At 36.8% G+C, this 20043-nt stretch overlaps 1 protein-coding gene across 1 annotated transcript in view; it reads right to left on the reverse strand.

The window, feature by feature from the left end:
• The window catches only part of FMN2 (formin 2), a 224110-nt gene that overhangs the window by 68736 nt on the left and 135331 nt on the right, over positions 1–20043 (reverse strand). The window contains exon 8 of the mRNA XM_058165778.1: positions 12097–12158. Within this exon, the coding sequence (XP_058021761.1) occupies positions 12097–12158 (62 nt within the window). The remainder of the gene's footprint in view (positions 1–12096; positions 12159–20043) is intronic.

The raw sequence follows: 20043 nt of genomic DNA on the forward strand, positions 1-20043 counted from the left end.
GGTTTGGTTATAAACACAATCTTAGAAATGTCAACATCCATAAAAAAGATAACTAAAGAAATTAAATCACATCAATCAATCTTTCATTATTTTCCAAAACAGATATATTTTAAGGGCCTAAGAAGATTACAAATATTACAAATTTATTTGATCACTGATGATCAAAGGCTAGGTGGGATGAGGTGGACATGTCTTCAGAATGGATGATCACTATATGCCTCACCAGTTACTGTATAGTGTACTGGAATCTGGGAAGAGACCTCCAGGTCAACTGCTCAGGTACTACCAAGAAGTTGCAAAACAAACCTTTCAGTACTGTGACATCCAGCCAAGGGAACTGGAAGCTACAACTGCAGACGGAAGCCATTGGTGAGCCCTGTACTAAGAAGATGCTACCAACTTCGACAAAATGTGCCACAAAAAAATAATAGAAAACCGTGAATGGCCTTAAAATAATACCCACAGTTACTACAAAATGGACTTCCAGTGCCCCCACTGTGCTAGATTCTGCACTTCCAGACTGGGACTGCAGAGTTCCCTCTGTCTCCACAGGTGACTGGCACAACAGGGTGTCTTCTTTGAGCCTGAAGAACTACTCTATATATTGGATAACTGAAGCAATCTGGGGTTTTATGCAAGCAAAGATTAAACTTGTGGGGTGCCGCAGGGGTCGATTCTCTCGCCCCTTCTGTTCAACATCTATATGAAGCCGCTGGGTGAGATCATCAGTGGCTTCGGTGTGAGGTACCAGCTGTACGCGGATGACACCCAGCTGTACTTTTCCACACCGGGCCACCCCAACGAAGCTATCGAAGTGCTGTCCCGGTGTTTGGAAGCCATACGGGTCTGGATGGGGAGAAACAGGCTCAAGCTCAATCCCTCCAAGACAGAGTGGCTGTGGATGCCGGCATCCCGGTACAGTCAGCTGAGTCCACGGCTGACTGTTGGGGGCGAGTCATTGGCCCCGATGGAGAGGGTGCGCAACTTGGGCGTCCTCCTGGATGAACGGCTGTCTTTGGAAGATCATTTGACGGCCGTCTCCAGGAGAGCTTTCTACCAGGTTCGCCTGGTGCGCCAGTTGCGCCCCTTTCTAGACCGGGATGCCCTATGCACGGTCACTCACGCCCTCGTGACGTCTCGCCTGGATTACTGCAATGCTCTCTACATGGGGCTCCCCTTGAAGGGCATCCGGAGGCTGCAGTTAGTCCAGAATGCGGCTGCGCGGGTGATAGAGGGAGCCCCTCGTGGCTCCCGTGTGACACCTATCCTGCGCAGACTGCACTGGCTACCTGTGGCCTTCCGGGTGCGCTTCAAGGTTTTGGTAACCACCTTTAAAGCGCTCCATGGCATAGGGCCGGGTTACTTACGGGACCGCCTACTGCTACCGAATACCTCTCACCGACCCGTGCGCTCTCACAGAGAGGGACTCCTCAGGGTGCCGTCAGCTAGGCAGTGTTGTCTGGCGACACCCAGGGGAAGGGCCTTCTCTGTGGGGGCTCCCACCCTCTGGAACGAACTCCCCCCAGGACTCCGTCAACTTCCGGACCTCCGAACCTTCCGTTGCGAGCTTAAAACACATTTATTCATCCGCGCAGGACTGGATTAGATTTTAAATTTATACTGGTTTTTAATGGGTTTTATCATTTATACTGCTTTTTAATAATTCGGCTTTTTAGAATAAGTTTTTTAATTGTTATTTTAATTTGTATTTATATGTTTTTACTTGCCTGTGAACCGCCCTGAGTCCTTCGGGAGATAGGGCGGTATATAAATGTGATTAATAAAAATAAAAATAAAAATAAATAAACTTGGAAAATAATTTTATCTCTCTTTTTTAATGTTAAAATTCTGATATTCAATGAAACTGAATGGGGAAAATTTAGAGGAAAACTTGCAGCTAAACTATGGGATTTGCAAAGGCCCCTAAATTTCAACTATGGAGTTTGAAATAGTCTCTATCATAAACAGAAACTAAAACAAATTGACCAAAGCTAAATGTAGTTAGTGTCCAGTGATCACAAAACTTAACTACTAACTCCAGAATCAACATAGTATGATTCTGAGTATCCATCTCTTACAAATAATCATGGATTATAGTTTTCCTGCCTTACTATTTGGATTCTCATCCACCATGCACTAGGTAAGATCCAGCCAGGCTCTTACAAATGATGAGATTTAAAATAAGACTAAAGTTCATTTTGTCTTTGATGTGCACAATACAAAACCTAGCTTTCAAACCTTTAATTATTTCCTGATTACAACATATCTGGATGAAGCTTTGGTGAGATGGCAAAGGATTAAGCATTCCTCTCCCCTGATTCGGATCAGTGTCATGAACAATAACAAGTAGGCTTGGAAGTTATTATTCTGCATCAGTTAGATTACTACATATTCATACATCATGGTGGAAATGTTGTTTACAACATGATTTGGGAGGAAAACAAGCAAACATCTTGAAGACTTCTAATCTCTTAGTAAAAGGTCTCCAGTTTTGAGTCCTGAAATCAAACACAAGTTTCCACATGGCACCTAATGTAGTGTGAGAAGAAAACCTCCCTGATGCAGGGATTTGGGTGTATGAGGCACCATCTGGGAAGGTATCTGTGTGCATGTTGTACAATAGCAAAGGCAGACTTTGAAAATCAAAGATTTTACTCTTTTCCAAACATCAATATGAACATGTCCAGGAAATAGATAACTTACTATTCTCACCGGATCTTTCTGAGGCAAGCAGAAATTTTGTAACATATTATTTGGGTAACGAGACAGAACCCTTTAAAGATAATTTTGGCTATATATCACTCCTTTCTTCTTTTCTTTTTTCTTTTTTAAAACCTAAACTAAATATATTGTATATATAGGAAATAAAAAAGAGGAATTTCCCCCTCAAAGACATTGTATCAAAGGAATATTTAGCAGATGGTTCACATAAAATTACATTAGCTCCTGATTACATTTGACACATCTTTGAAATGATACATTGAAATAAGTTAAATAGAAACCTGCTGGGTGAAAACTAATTATGATTCAGAACAAACAGAATGCAGGATTACTATATATTCTTTTCCAGTTTCCTATTTGTTATACTTCACATTAGAAACCAAAACATTTTGATAAAAGTATCTTGGAAGGCAGTCTTCAGAGCCCATAAATCTAGGGCTGTTCATAAAGATACAGTTCTTCACAGGTATTATCTCCTGCAGCAGAGTTATATCTGTGACTAACAAAGCCAGTTTCAGGACCTCTCTTTGGCTGACCTCCTTCTTGGACTGTAACAAATGCAGTTGAGTGAAGGAAACAAATAAAAAGAGTAACAAATCCACCACCTTGTGAATGGTTAAATGACAGGCTGTGGCATCTTGACCATATTGAAAACTGAGCAGAGGGATAGGTGGAAGGCAGAGAACTGAAAGTTGCAGCTCTTTGTTGTTAGCCCACTCATTCATCTCTTGCTACTAGTCTAATCAATTGAGGCCACCTTGTGAATGGTTAAATGCAAGGCTGTGCATCTTACAATAGAAATTGGGATCTCTAAAACTGATCACAAGACCCAAATTGCTTCATTTAAATGAGGAGATATTTCAAATAATATGAATCAAGCTGTTCAAAACTAGTGCTATCGATTTAAATTATATAGAGAGATAATGGATGAGATGTGGTGATGATCCCCCATACTCAACTGCTTCTAGATATACTCAATTTTTTTTTTTCATTATCTACATAATGGAAATGGAATAGACATTACGATCAAAGTCTCAACTTGGGTTTTTCTTTTTGGCTTTCCCATAATCTGTTTTATCAGTCAATAAATAAGGATAATAAACATGCTGACTTTAATATCAAGGTTCAAATCTGTAGAAATAAAGCACTGTAAGTGGGAAACAAATCTGCAACCTCAAGGCTAAATATTCTTTCTTACTATAATGGAATACATAATGACCTTGGGGGAAAAATCAAATAAGACAGGCAGGATCCCACAATCACTTAATGGTCTGAAAAAGGAAATCAAGAAAGACCTGCCCAAATGGATCAAGTACAGATAGTTAAAAGTGGAGGAAGGAAGTTTGTGCCTTCAGGCTTCCAAGATTCCGTTAAGCAGCCCTACAATAAAGTAAGATTAGTTCATCTTCTCCTCTTTCATGTCTGGTTGCCTGAGAGGGCTGACACCTACATCTATGTAACAAGTCTGTTTGCATTGTACTTACAGGGACTCTCTCTTTTCCTGAGAATTCTTATTAAAATCAGTATCTAGTGAGAAAAACTCCCGAATATACTGAACTTCCTTTTATGATTCTATATAATTCCTTCCAGAGACCGGAAAACTTTGAATGAGAAATAACATCATAACTACATAGTATGATGGACTGCAGGGCCAGCGCAATGTGTAACCTGTCCACACTGGTGCAGTAAGACTGGGTGTTTTGTTATTATGATTTATTAGGTTAGGGATTTTCTGTCTTCACTATGAGTTGTATTTTGTTGGTGGGGGTGCACTAAGGGAGCTCAACCAATCTCATTGTACATATGTTGTGCACTGACAATAAAGATTTGAATTTGAGACTGGAAATGAATGATTAATGACTATTGCAATGCTCTCTACATGGGGCTCCCCTTGAAGAGCACCCGGAGACTTCAGCTAGTCCAGAACGCGGCTGCGCGGGTTATTGAGGGAGCGGTTCGGAGCTCCCACGTAACACCTATCCTGCGCAGACTGCACTGGCTACCTGTCGTTTTCCGGGTGCGCTTCAAGGTATTGGTTACCACCTTTAAAGCGCTCCATGGCTTAGGACCGGGCTATCTACGGGACTGTCTACTGCCGGCCTCTATCTCCCATCGTCCGGTGCGTTCCCACAGAGAGGGACTCCTCAGGGTGCCGTCAGCCAAACAGTGTCGACTGGCGGTCCCCAGGAGGAGGGCCTTCTCTGTGGGGGCTCTGACCCTGTGGAACAAACTTCCCCTTGGGCTTCGACAACTACCTGACCTTAGGACCTTTCGCCGCGAACTTAAAACCTATTTATTTCGGATGGCTGGACTAGCTTGACTTTTATCTGTAATTTTAATTGAATGTGATGGGTTTTTAAATTTTTGTAATTTTATGGGGGTGTTTATTATTTTAATTTTTGGGCTAATTTAAATCAGTTTTTTAAGGGTTGTTTTAATTATTGTGTATGTCTGTATTTTATCTGCCTGTTCACCGCCCTGAGTCCTTCGGGAGAAGGGCGGTATACAAATTAAATTATTATTATTATTATTATTATTATTATTATTATTATTATTATTATTATTATTATTATTATTATTATTATTATTATTATTATTATTATTATTTTATGTTTTTCAGTGGTATATATAACAATACCATAATCTATTTCGTGCCTTTTCCCCCACTACTTCAGTCTTCTCCTTATCTAGTTCTCTTCTTTCTAAAAGATGTACTATTTCTTCAGTTCAACTGTAGTACAAATTTAATATGAATTAATATAAAGACCTGGCTCTGCCAGTTGGCTTTGGGCCCCAATGGCGGTATATCATTCTGGAAGTGGTTGACGAATTAAGAGAAGACCCCACTTTCCCTCTGTGCATCTTGCTCCCTTCTTCCTCATATTTTTAAGTTTAATCTTTACTATTATTATAAATATTTATTCTTGATGGTTTTACTGGTTTTTATTGTTGTAGACCATGGGTATCAAACTTGCAGCAACACGTTGCCGTCACGTGATGCGTCACAGCATTTTTTCTTTTCACGGATCTGAGGTGTGTGTGGCCTGCATATGACACATCCGGCCCGGGAACCACCAGTTTGACACCCCTGTCAGCTGTCCAGCATTGCCTCAAAGTGAGATGAGTGGCAAAAAAATCTAATAAATAAAATAAAGTTTGTGTTAACACGAAACATGAATCCTTCCTATAGTGCTTTATCTATATTTCTGACATCTCAGTATAATTCATTAATTCTGACATCTCAGTTCATGAAATCATAGCAAAGTGATTACTGTGTATAAGAAGCTTTCTAAGTAAAAAAATCAGAAGTTAGTAATAGTTTGATTTCTTTCATTAGCTAAAATAAAATGGTTATTTAGATACCTGTAGTTTAGTTAGTCATAAGAAGCAATGGACATTTAATGCATTATTATTCTTTTATCATTGGGGAGAGAAAACAGTAGTAGGAATGACAGCTTATTTTAACTGGGTGAGTGTTCATTTGCCAATCTTATATTTCTGCAGATGACTAAATAGATAGAATAGAATAGAATTTTTTATTGGCCAGGTGTGATTGGACACACAAGGAATTTGTCTTGGTGCATATGCTCTCAGTGTACATAAAAGAAAAGATACATATGTATCTTTTCAAATGTTTGGGCAAGTGTTTGGGCAAATCCTAGGATTTATGTTATTCTTTGTAAAGCCTACTACAATAAAAAGATGGCCATCCAGTGGTGTGATTCAAATAATTTAACAATTGGTTCTCTGGCCAGCCAGAGATGGGATTAGCCGGTTTTCTGAACTGGGTAAAAAGTTAACAACCAGTTCCCCTTAACTGTTGTGAACTGGCTGAATCCCACCTCTGCCAATTACTCATTTTGTATGATTAAAACTTCCCAAATGCTTTTGAAAACAACAAAACAGCAAGATGATCAACAATAAAAATATCAAAATGTATGCAATATCAGTGTAGGGAAAATGTCATAATTTTAATTTAAAATTAGTGATAGAGTTTCCTAAGTAATAATATTTTTTTAAAAAGTCAAACAACATTAACAATTAGAAAAGAAGAGGTTTTGTTTTCAGATATTTATGTATTTTAGAAGTCATCCAACTCCACAATGATTCTGAGTCATTTACATTTAAAATAGGACAAAATAATAACTCAAAGTCTGGAAAGATAGACAGATGTTTAAAAACTTGTGGAACATCATCATGGTGGGAACTAATAGATATCCGAGGGAATCTTAATCCAGAGAAGACAGGCCTCCTGGGTCCTGATAATTGCCATTGCTTGATTGAGATGATTCAAATTGCACCAATTCTGTCTAATGTTATTGGCATAAAAGGAAGGACTTCATAGGACATTATCAATGCCTTGAATTATTCCTGGAACTTCAATGGAAACCAGGGCAGCCTGTGGAGCAATGGAATCATATGGGCATACAAAAGCATGCCCAGCACTGCTAATGCCATTGCATTCGCCTGATCCGCCAGTTGCGTCCCTTCCTGGACCGGGATGCCTTATGCACGGTCACTCATGCTCTCGTTACCTCTCGCCTGGACTACTGCAATGCTCTCTACATGGGGCTCCCCTTGAAGAGTACCCGGAGACTTCAGCTAGTCCAGAATGCGGCTGTGCGGGTTATTGAGGGAGCGGTTCGGAGCTCCCACGTAACACCTATCCTGCGCAGACTGCACTGGCTACCTGTTGTTTTCCGGGTGCGCTTCAAGGTATTGGTTACCACCTTTAAAGCGCTCCATGGCTTAGGACCGGGTTACCTACGGGACCGTCTACTGCCGGCCTCGATCTCCCATCGCCCGGTGCGCTCCCACAGAGAGGGACTCCTCAGGGTGCCGTCAGCCAAACAGTGTCGACTGGCGGCCCCCAGGGGGAGGGCCTTCTCTGTGGGGGCTCCGACCCTGTGGAACGAACTTCCCCCCGGACTTCGACAACTACCAGACCTTAGGACCTTTCGCCGCGAACTTAAAACCTATTTATTTCGTATGGCTGGACTAGCCTGATTTTTATCTTTAAATTTTAAATTGATTTTTGAGGGGTTTTTAGAATTTAAATTTCTGTAATTTTATGGGGGTTTATGTTATTTTAATTATTTGGGCAAAGTTAAATCAGTTTTTTAAGGGTGTTTTTACTATTGTATATGTTTGTATTTTATCTGCCTGTTCACCGCCCTGAGTCCTTCGGGAGAAGGGCGGTATACAAATTAAAATATTCTATTCTATTCTATTCTATTCTATTCTATTCTATTCTATTCTATTCTATTCTATTCTATTCTATTCTATTCTATTCTATTCTGAATCAGTTGCAGCTTCTAAGTAGTCTTCAATGGCACTCTATGTACTACACATTGCAATTTTCTGACTGTGAAAGGACTAAGGCATAACAGTGGTGGGTTGATCCCGGTTTGAACCAGTTCTTCCGAACCAGTAGTAAAACCAGGGGGAGGCTCTGCCCACCGACCCCAACATCATCAGGAAGCTTCTATGCATGCGAGAGAAGCAAGCGCATGTGCGCGATCCCGCTGCGAACCAATAGTAAAGGTAAGTAGAACCCACCCTGGGGCATAATTGATAATCTGGAAAACTCCTGATCCACAAAAGACTGCAACTGTTGGACAGATGAAACTGTACCAAAGCCTTAGCTGTGAATCCAAAATGACCCCTTGATTGAGCACCAAAGGAAGATATACAATTGAAATATAACTGTGGAAAAGGCCCAAGTTGTTTACATTGTTACATGTTTCTTTAACATGACAATGTATGTATTGAGTTGTCCATCTTAAATATTAGTTCAATACATAATAGTTCATCAGCTCATGTCATTTGGATGCTTTTTATTAAAATGGTCCCATAAATTAAATAAAAAACCATAATGATTGCTGAAAAATTGACTATATATATATATATACTTTATATATGCATTTATGCTATTCCTTTATCAAGTTCCCTATTAGATAAGTAAACCTTTATTGGACCATTTGACCAATATGTGCAACACACACACACACGTATAATACATAAATCTATTTAAAATTAGAAAACAAAACAAACGAAGAGAAAGTATGAAGACCAAAGGAAAGTAATATCCTCCTTGAATAAATGATAGTCTACTTTTTTCTAATGAAAAACTTAATAGGAACTGTGGAAAAGGCCCAAGTTGTTTACATTGTTACATGTTTCTTTAACATGACAATGTATGTATTGAGTTGTCCATCTTAAATATTAGTTCAATACATAATAGTTCATCAGCTCATGTCATTTGGATGCTTTTTATTAAAATGGTCCCATAAATTAAATAAAAAACCATAATGATTGCTGAAAAATTGACTATATATATATATATACTTTATATATGCATTTATGCTATTCCTTTATCAAGTTCCCTATTAGATAAGTAAACCTTTATTGGACCATTTGACCAATATGTGCAACACACACACACACATATAATACATAAATCTATTTAAAATTAGAAAACAAAACAAACGAAGAGAAAGTATGAAGACCAAAGGAAAGTAATAACAATATCCTCCTTGAATAAATGATAGTCTACTTTTTTCTAATGAAAAACTTAATAGGAACTGTGGAAAAACAAATACTCGTGTAACGATTAGATAAAATACATATTTACTGTCTCAAAACCAGATAGATTAATAAACCTAAACTAGGGTCCTTTGCTGTAGGCTAACAGACCAAAGGACTACAGTATGTTAGTAACTATGTAGTCTAACAATACTTGAATTCCTTAGTAAACAGGAATTGAGCCTCAGGATTGTGGCTTTTGAAATTAGGGTGTGTTTAGACTTGGAGGCTGCCCAAACTTCTTTCACATCTCCAAGGAAAAGCACCATGCCAAACATATGTAATCAGCAAAAAAAAAAAAAGTGATTACATTTTGAAGAAAGATCATAAAACAAATGCTCCCATATGTTGCAAAGATCAAATAGAATATCTCCAAACTTGCACTGCAATGTTTTAACTATATAGTAAAAAGAATGTTCTGATCTGACAATTAATGCAGTGTGTGAAAAATAACAGAAAAGGTCATGTAAATTAATAAAAAAATTTAGAATAAGGAACAACTTATTCTAAAATGTGTATACGGGTATGGGAGAGCGAATTAACTCATGTTTTGCTTAAAATCTAATCAATTCAAATAAGTAATTTATCATCTCCTGAATCATAAATTGCAGGTCAAAGACAAAGGAGAACATGAACCATTTAGCTCTCACCATCCTAACATTCTTAATGGGGAAATTAATGAAATGATTATCTAAACCAGTATACAGTATTTATAGCATATATGGCACATCAGAGTTGTTACTGAGTTTATTTTTTCAATAGATGAGTTTATTAGGTAGGTATTTGAGTCACTTGGAGTTGCTTTAAATAGAAATGGAGGATAAAATATTTAGCAGAAATTAAACGAATTGTATATAATCCAAAGTTTTCATCATTATATACAGCTCATCTGGATAAGAGGAAATACTCTGAAAATAAAAATAGATGCTACCTAGGACTGCATTAGTTTTTTAGCAGCTGCTGCACACTTTTGGCTCATACTTAAGTGGTGGTTTACTAGGATGCTAACTTTCTTAGTTGCTACTGTTGAACCAGGTACCACCAATATTATACTTGTGTATTTGATTTTTCTTGTCTATACGTAGGCACTTGCTTTTCTCATCACTGAATTGTATTTTGTTGAATAGGGCTCACTGTTCAAACCTATCAAGATCCTTCTGAATCTTGAGTCTATCTTCTAAATGTTAGCTATTCCCTGTAGCTTGGTGTCATCTGCAAATTTCTACCCAGTCTCATCTATATCATTTATTAAGAAGTTGAAGAGCATCTTCATAAATTATATAGGGCACAGAGCCTTGAGCTACCCCACTGCATGTTTTACTCTGTTAGAAGTAGTTCCATTGAGGACTACATGCTAAGTGCTATTGGTCAGCCAATTGCAAATCCATCTGGTGGTGCATTGTTTATCAAGAAGTAGGCTGAAGTCCAGATATACTATGTTCACAGAATTTCCCACAGCCACTAATTAAAAAATTAATTAGAATAGGATAGAATAGAATGACCTGGAAGGGACCTTGGAAGTCTTCTAATCCAGCTCCCTCCTCAAGCATGGGAACCTATACCATGTCAGATAAGTGACTATCTAGACCGGGGTGTCAAACTCAATTTCACTGAGGGCCACATCAGGATTGTGTTTGACCTTGGCGGGCCCAGGGTGGGCATGTTCAATGTCACTCCTGTCAGGGGTGCCTGTGGTTGCCTGAATACTCTGCCAGCAAAAATGGGCTCCGAGCTCCATTTTTGGCTGCCACGGCTTCCTGTAACCCTCTGCCAGCGAAAACAGAGCTTGGGAAGGCCACATGTGGCAGAGGGTTGTAGGAGGCCATGGCAGCCGAAAACGGAGCTCAGGAGCCCATTTTTGCTGGCAGAAGTACCACAGGCCGGTCCTTCACTGTTTCAAGCTGGCCCCCCCATGGGCCAGATCTAAGTACCCAATGGGCCAGATGCAGCCCCTGGACCTTTGGTTTGACACCCCTGGTTCAGACTCTTTTTAAAAACATCCAGTGATGGAGCACCTACAATTTCTGTAGGATTAGCAAAGGTGTCTGATCTCCCTAAAAAAAACTTGTTACAGTGAATTTTTAAATAGTAGAAGAAATTAAAATGTAATGTAGCTATTCTGCAATGAATCAGCAACTGGTTTTAAAAACTCATTAACAAATACACATAAATTCAAATTTGCTTTGTACGAATATGTTTGTATAAATATATTTTATCGTGAAGTTTTTTCATTATATGATATAAGATGTGATAATGAGGCATGGATTCTAGAAAGTTATCCAAAGGTCCATAAGATGGTGTGGATCTCTTTGAGAAGACTTGAAACAAGGTTGGGACTGGATCTATACAGTATGATCCTGTATACTCTTCTGACATACACTCGGAATGGGAAAGAGTGCACCAGGTATTAAACTGGCACATAGCTCAATGGGAACAACAAATTTAACAGAGAAATGTAAAGTCAGGGAAGAAAAATACAGTTTCTTTTATCTTCCTTTTGGCACAAGCCTAACAAATCTTGCCTTCTGGTAAATAATCCATCATGGTTTCTCCTTTTCTGTATGACTGCTCTGTTAGTAAATCTAACCCTAATTTATAATACTGAATCCAGGCCTGTCCAATTTCACAATTGGTAACATTCCTTCAATTTTTGCATGGTATTTACATTTAATTGTCACTGTGATATTGTTCTACCATAGCAATACAATCAGTCATAATTGTGATTCTGCCATTTTTGGCAAACATTGTAAACTATAATTAGTGCATGTACATTTTTGCTTTGTTACTCACATTCTCATAAAGGGCTTGAAGAGTCTCTAAGTCCACCACAGAGTTGTCCAAGTTCATGACAGCTATGAAAAAGGCAGAGAAAAGTTTAAAAAAGGATTTACATTTCAAGAAAAGAGTAAGCACAATACAGACACTTTTTAAAAAATGATCTACTGGCCATACAGCTTAATGGATTACACTTTATTAATGCCTTAAGAAAATCTTCCCTCTAACAGTAGATAAGAAAACTAGTGGAACCTGGCATCACATTTTAATACAGTTAAGTCATTTTCCCCTCACAATCATGTCTGGAGTAAGCTTATTGTTACCCATTGTATTGTTACAGAAAAAGTCAAATGGTAACAATAAGCTTTATGCCAGAGTTTGATGGTCTGACTTTAAAAAGTACACATTACAGTCAAACATCATTGTTACAGTCAAAAATCATTGGTTAAAGATAGTCTTTAACCAAAGACTATCTACTATTGACCTCACCCCATTCCTAAGCGGTCTGTAAGGGGCATGCATAAGAACACCAATGTGCCTATCATTCCTGTCCTAATGTTCCCTTTGATTGTATGGTTATTTCATGCTTATACTTATATATACTGTTGTGTTTGACAAATAAATAAATAAAATAAATAAATAAAAATAAAAAACAGCAAAGGAGATACGTCTTCAGCTGAATTTCAGCCTTTAACTGTGTAATCCATGGATCAACCTGACTGGATACCCAACTTATATGTAACAGATATAAGTTTGCTTAAAACAACCTATTTAGTTAGTCATTACAAAAACAGTTCCATAAGTATGACTTCAAAAGTCATAGTTCATTTAGAATATTTAATTCTAAATATTTCATTTAGAATTAAACAGGAAGGGCAAGTAATATATTTAACAATAGCAAAGATATAAGGATTTAAGCTGGTAAAACAGAATTCATTGAGAATGATTTCAAAAGTTTATCTTAGTGCTGCTTAAAAAGAAAGCAAGAAAGACTTCCTGTTTGGCACCGTAGGTGATGGCGGTGATCTTTACGATCACCAACCTCTGGATTATGTGGAATCGCTAGGACAGCTTAAATCTGCTGCCCAGCGGTTCGAAAAACCCTCTCTTCGGGAGAAGAAGAGATGGTGAGCTGAGGGCAGAGGTTGAATTTCCCTAAAGCCCCTGAGAAAAAAGGGGTTTGAAGGGTTAAGTTCCCTCCAGTAACCCGAAGTGCTCCAGATCCGAGGATTTTTCTGCTTTGGCGGAACCAATCACCACGACCAAACACCGAGATTTATTTTGGACAATAAAGGATTATACCGGACAGAACGAAAGTGGGAGAACTTTATGCAAGTAGCCAAGCCAATTCCCCGTTATTTTGTAACAAGCTTGAAAACAGCAAGAAAATGGAGGCGAATTGTTAACAAGTTAACGAGTGGAAAGCGAAAGTGATACTTTTAGCGTTTGCCGTCTGCTGCTGGTAAATTGCATGTTATTTGCTACTTCAACTCTTTAACTCTTTGCTGCCTAGAATCTAGGGGAGATTTTCTTTTTAAATATTGCTTTAAAAGACTGTGTTTCTCAGAGGTTAAGAAGATTTAAAGTGAATATTAAGTTGGAAATAAATAAATAATTTTATAGAAGATGGCAGCCAAACAATTAAAGTCTACTGTAACAAAGGGCTCTGGAATTTCATCAGCTGGTGCCTCTCCAGCTCATACAGCAGAGACTAGAACATTGAACTTAGAGGCGGTACAAGAGAATTTAAAAGACTTTATGCAAGAAAAATTTAAAGTAATAACTGATGAGATGTCTGAAATGAAAGAGCAGATATTAGAAATTCAAGTGGGAAATAAAGAAGTTAAGGAAGGATTTGTAACTGCAGTACAAAGTTTGGCAACAAATGTGATTTTATTAGAAGAGGAAGTTGAAGAAATTAAGCAACATAATTCAAAATTAGAAAATAAAATGGCTGAATTTCAAAGTAAAATGGAAAAGACAGATGATGAAATAGTTTTGATACAATATAGAAATATGGAATTTGCTCTAAGAATCCGTGGTTTGAAAGAGAATAAAGAAGGAATTTAAGGAAATTTTTCTGAAGTATTTGCTGAGATATTAGCAGCTCGTCCAGCAGATGTGGCTTATCAAATTGATAAAATATATCGTGTGAATTCTTGGATAGCAAGGCAAAAAGTTGCCAAGGGATGTTGTTATTTATTTTACAAATAGAACAGTTAGAAATCAGATTTTGCAAGCCTCATATAAGGGGGAGAAGATTCAGATTGCTGGTCAAGATATTTTAATATTAAAGGAAATTCCACCAAAAATGTTAAGGGCTAGGAAGGAATTTGCCTTCCTGGTGAATGAACTTAAAAAACGTCAGATTGAATATAGATGGGATATTCCAACTGGTATAATAGTATATTATGCAGGGAAAGTATATCGTCTCAATACAGTTGGAAAAGCAAGAGAATTTTATGTTGAGGCATTAAAAGTTGGAAGTCTTCCTCCATTGGAAGCTAGAAGAAGGGAGACTGAAGTGAAGGAAAGAGAAGTGAAGCAGGTACAAGAACAGATTGTGATGGAAGAAGATTTATTACAAGTGTTGGAAATACCTACGATGGGTTCAGACTCAAAAGAACAAAGGCTGACAAGAGCTGCTGCTAAACGCAAGGAACAAGAGATGAAGGCACAACAACAACTGGCAACTACTACAACGGAAACAGTGGGAGGAGCAAGGCCTAAAGCAAAATGTGATCGTCGGCTAGTGTTCCAAAAGTTTCCTTTGGCCGATAATGGCAATTAAACTATTATCTTGGAATGTTAATGGTTTGAATTCACCGCAGAAGAGAAGGAAAGTATTTCACTATTTGAAACAATTTAAAAATGACATTACCTGTTTACAAGAAACACATATTAGATCTTTAGACCAGAAATATTTGATAAATTCAAAACTGGGAGTACATTTTGTTGCCTCCTCTTTGGAGAAAAAAAATGGTTTAGTTATATATATAAAGAAGGATATATCAGCAAAATTAATTGAGGTGGATAAGCAAGGAAGATACATTGCTATTGAACTTTTGTTGGAGGGAAAGAAGACATTATTAATAGGAGTTTATGCTCCGAATCAACAACAAGAAAATTTTTTCAAGTTTTTACATAAAAGAATAGTATTTTGGGATTATAAATCATATATATTAATGGGTGATTGGAATGGTGTGTTGGATACTCAAAAAGACAAAAAAAGTTTAAGGAAGATATCAAGCTGGGCGAAATTACCAAAGGCTTTTTTTGAAATGATGGAGGACTTGGAATTAAGAGATATTTGGAGAGAACATAATACAGAAGAGAGGGATTTTACCTTCTTTTCTGACAGGCACCAATCATTTTCGAGGATTGATTTTATTTTGATTACTAATGATTTGTATTCTAGAGTGAAGAAGACTAAGATTTGTTCAAGAACTCTATCTGATCATAGTCCGGTTTGGATTGAATTTGATCGGGAAAAGGAGGCTAGGAGATCATGGAGGTTGAATGAGAATTTGTTTAAATATGAACAAAATGTAAATGAATGTAAAAAGCAAATGAAAGAATTTTTTATTATGAATATGAAAAAAGAGACATCTATAGAGATGATTTGGGATGCTAGCAAGGCCTATATGAGAGGAAATCTTATACAAATGAATATTAAATACAAAAATAAATTGCAGAAAAGAAAAGGAATTGGAAGAGGAAATTAAAAGAAAGAATAATTATTGATAAATAGCCCAGGAAATAGTAAAATAAAAGAATCAATAGATATATTAAGAGGTCAGTTTAATATGTTGATGGCAGATCAAGTAGCAATTAATTTACAATATGTAAAACATAATACATTTAATAATGCCAATAAGCCAGGAAGATGGCTTGCCTATTTAATAAGGAAAAAACAGAAATCACGAATGATTGATAAATAGAATATAGGGGTAAGGAAGTTTATCAAAAGAACTTGATTAAAAAGCATTTTAGAGTATTATAGTAAGTTATATTCTAGGGATATGATTGATGATACAGAGATAGAAAGATATTTACAACAACAAAATATTTGTGAGCTTACAGAAAATCAAAGAGAAGAACTGAATCAATTAATTACTTCAGAGGAAATTTTGTTAGCAATTAAGCAACTTAAAATCGGTAAAGCACCAGGTACAGATGGTTTAACAGCTGTTTATTATAAAACTTTACAAAATGAGATGGTTGAACCACTTAAAGAGTTATTTAATAAAATTCAAATGGGAGGAGATGTTCCCCCTTCATGGAGGACAGCCTTTATTTCGTTAATACCGAAGGAAGATCGAGATGGTATTAAAGCAGAGAATTATAGGCCTATATCACTTTTAAATACTGATTACAAGATATTTACCAAGATACTTGCTAATAGATTAATGCCAGTGATGAATCAAATAATTCATAATGATCAGTCAGGATTTATTAAGGGTAGGCAGATGAGATATAATGTGAGGCAAATCGTAAATTTACTTGAATATTTGGAACGAAACAACCAAGTCTCAGCGGCATTACTTTTTTTGGATGCTGAAAAAGCTTTTGATAGATTGGATTGGCAGTTTTTGTTCAAAGTAATAGAAAAAATGCAATTTGGGGATTATTTTATCCATGCAATCAAAGCAATATATCAGAAGCAAACAGCACAAATAATAGTAAATGGTGGGTTAACAGAAACTTTTAAAATTGGGAAAGGGACGAGACAGGGATGTCCTTGTCCCCATTACTTTATTTTAACTTTAGAAATTCTTCTGAATAAAATACGTGGTTCCGATCGAATAAAGGGAATTAGAGTTAAACATCAAGATTACAGATTAAGAGCTTTTGCAGATGACCTGGTTGTTACTGTATCTCAACCAATATACTCAGTTACTGGTTTAAAAGATATAATTGGTCAGTATGGCAAAGTATCTGGATTTAAGGTGAATCAGCAAAAGACAAAGATGATAACTAAAAATATGAATATACAACAAAAAGAAGAGTTAGAAAGAACTACAGGTTTTGAAATTGTTAAAAAGGTTAAATATTTAGGAATATATATTACAACTTCAAATGTTAAATTATATAAAAATAATTATGAGGTATTGTGGCAGAAGGTATGGAAAGAAATGGAGAGTTGGAAGAAGTTACAACTATCTTTGCTGGGAAGAATAGCGGCTATAAAAATGAATGTTTTGCCCAGGTTTTTATTTTTGTTTCAAATGATACCGGTGCTTAAGAATGATATTAAATTACAGGAATGGCAAAAGGGGATTAATAAATTTGTATGGATGGGCAAAAAACCAAGAATAAAATTAAAAATAATGCAGGATACAAGGAAAGGGGGTCTTAAAATGCCTAACTTAAAATTGTATTATGAAGCAGTTGTCTTATCATTAATTACTGATTGGATTAATTTAACTGAGGAAAGAGTTTTGAATATAGAAGGTTATGGTTTGTTATATGGGTGGCATGCCTATTTATTATATGATAAGAAAGTAGATAAAATATTTAAAAATAATATAATTAGAAATGCATTATTGAGGGTTTGGAGGAAATATCAATATAATTAGATGGAAAGATTCCAATATGGGCAATCCCGAGACACATGATAGAAAATATAAATATATATCAAAAGATGGAGGTAGTTACCTATAAAGAACTTCTTTGTATGGAAAAGGGGGAATTACAATTAAAATCTAGAGAAAAGATGGGGGAAGAAGGGAAAAATTATACATGGTTCCAATATGGACAATTACAAGCTAGATGGAAATTAGATCAAAAAATAGGTGTTAGGCAAATTGAGGATAATTTGTTAAAACAAATGAGAGATCAAGGCCAACAGCATATTAAGAGGTTGTATAATGTATTAGTAGAAATAGACTCAGAGACTGAATTGGTTAAGGATTGTATGATTAAGTGGGCACAAAATTTTCAGCAACCAATAATGTTGGAAACTTGGGAAAGAATTTGGGTGAGGAATGTTAAATTTACACAAGCGCAAAATATGAGAGAAAATTTTTATAAGATGTTTTATAGATGGCATTTAGACCCCAAAATATTGTCATGTATGTATCCTAATGTACAGGCTAAATGTTGGAGATGCGATTGTGAAGATGCCACTTATTACCATATATGGTGGACTTGTAAAAAAGTTAAAGCATTTTGGATTAAAGTATGGTGGATTATGCAGAATATTTTGAAAAAGAAGATTAAGTTTACTCCGCAGTTCTAGGGATAATTATGGACTGTACAGTTATAGAGACTAAATTGATTTTGAACTTAATAACAGCCGCAAGACTTTTGATTGCTCAATATTGGAAGAAAGAAGAATTACCTACAATTGAAGAATGGACACTTAAAGTATCAAATCTGGCAGAAATGGCAAAAATCTCTGCTTATTTGAAAGACTATACACAAGAAAAATATATTTTAGAATGGAAAATGTGGATTGATTATATTCAGAATAAGTATCAGATAAAAAAATATCGAATAGCATATGAGTAAATTTAGGAAATATTTTGTATTAGATATATTTCTGAAGGAGAGGGGAATTGAGAGTGTGATTAAGTGTGGAGAGACTAGAGATTATAATTTAGGAATTATTTTAGATTATGATTGTTAGTTTTGATACCCTGCATTTTGTTCTGGGAAGTCGGGGTGGGGGGCGGGGGGTATGGGGGAGGGGAATTGGGGGGTTGAGGCTAGAGATGGAGTGATGGTGAATGTACAGGGATTATTGAAGATGTATAAATATAATTAATGTAGGGTCGGGTCTGCCCAGTTACCATTTTAGAACGGTGGGGAGGGAGAAAAGAGAGAGTAGGAGGTAGGAAAGAGGAGAAGAGGAAGGAAGAGGGGTAGAAGAGGGAGAAGGAAGGTGTAGGGTGGAGGGAGGAGAGGATGTAGATAAGAGAAGGAGAGGAAGGTTTGGATAGTAAAAGAAGGTAGAAGAGGGGAGTGTTAAAAAGGGGGGTGGTGACTGGGCAGGCCCGACTAAATGTATATAACTGTACATTGAATGAATTGTTTGACATGATTGTAAAAATAAAACTTTTTTACTAAAAAAAAAAAAAAGAAAGCAAGAAAGCAAAATTAGTTTTTAATATTTAAAAATCTCTAGCAAAGAAAGAAGATCAAATTTCTATAATTTCTGACAGGCGAGAAACATTCAGGCAGAGAAGCACGTATACCAGTCTTTTAACCATGCAGCTAGTTACATCCTACCAGAACAGATTATCTAGTGGGGCAACTGCAAAAATATTGGTTTATCTTTATTAAGGAAAACCATTCTTTAGCTATTGAAATGGGCCTCTGTTAAATTCACATACCATGTTTGTTTATAATTTACCAAGTCTGGAACTGTATTTCAAAAGAATTATCCACATGGCAGGCTTTCTACATATCCTATAAAATTTCTGGTGAAGTCATTAATAAAGTTCTTTATTTATTTGAAATAGGTTTCTGTCACCTTTTACATCTTATCAGAATGTCAGATCTGGGGTAGAACTTACACGTGCAATATAACTACTGAAGTAAATTTTTCATCATCATTTAAGCCATTGGCTATCCACTGCATGGGATGTGGTGGTTCAGTGGGTAAGACGCTGAGCTTGTCAATCAGAAGGTTGGCAGTTCAGCGGTTCGAATCCCTAGTGCCGTGTAATGGGGTGAGCTCCTGTTACCAGCTTCTGCCAACCTAGCAGTTTGAAAGCATGTAAAAAATGGAAGTAGAAAAATAGGGACCACCTTTGGTGGGAAGGTAACAGCGCTCTGTGCAACTTCGGCATTGAATCATGCTGGTCACATGACCATGGAGACGTCTTCAGAAAGCGCTGGCTCTTTCGCTTAGAAACTGAGATGAGCACTGGCCCCTGGAGCGGGAAATGACTAGCATGTGCAGGAGAACCTTTACCTTTTATTCACTGTAGGATGAAGGCCTCTTTTGCATGTTTC

Source organism: Ahaetulla prasina, chromosome 1 (assembly GCF_028640845.1).
Source record: "Ahaetulla prasina isolate Xishuangbanna chromosome 1, ASM2864084v1, whole genome shotgun sequence".
NCBI classification, from domain to species: domain Eukaryota; kingdom Metazoa; phylum Chordata; class Lepidosauria; order Squamata; family Colubridae; genus Ahaetulla; species Ahaetulla prasina.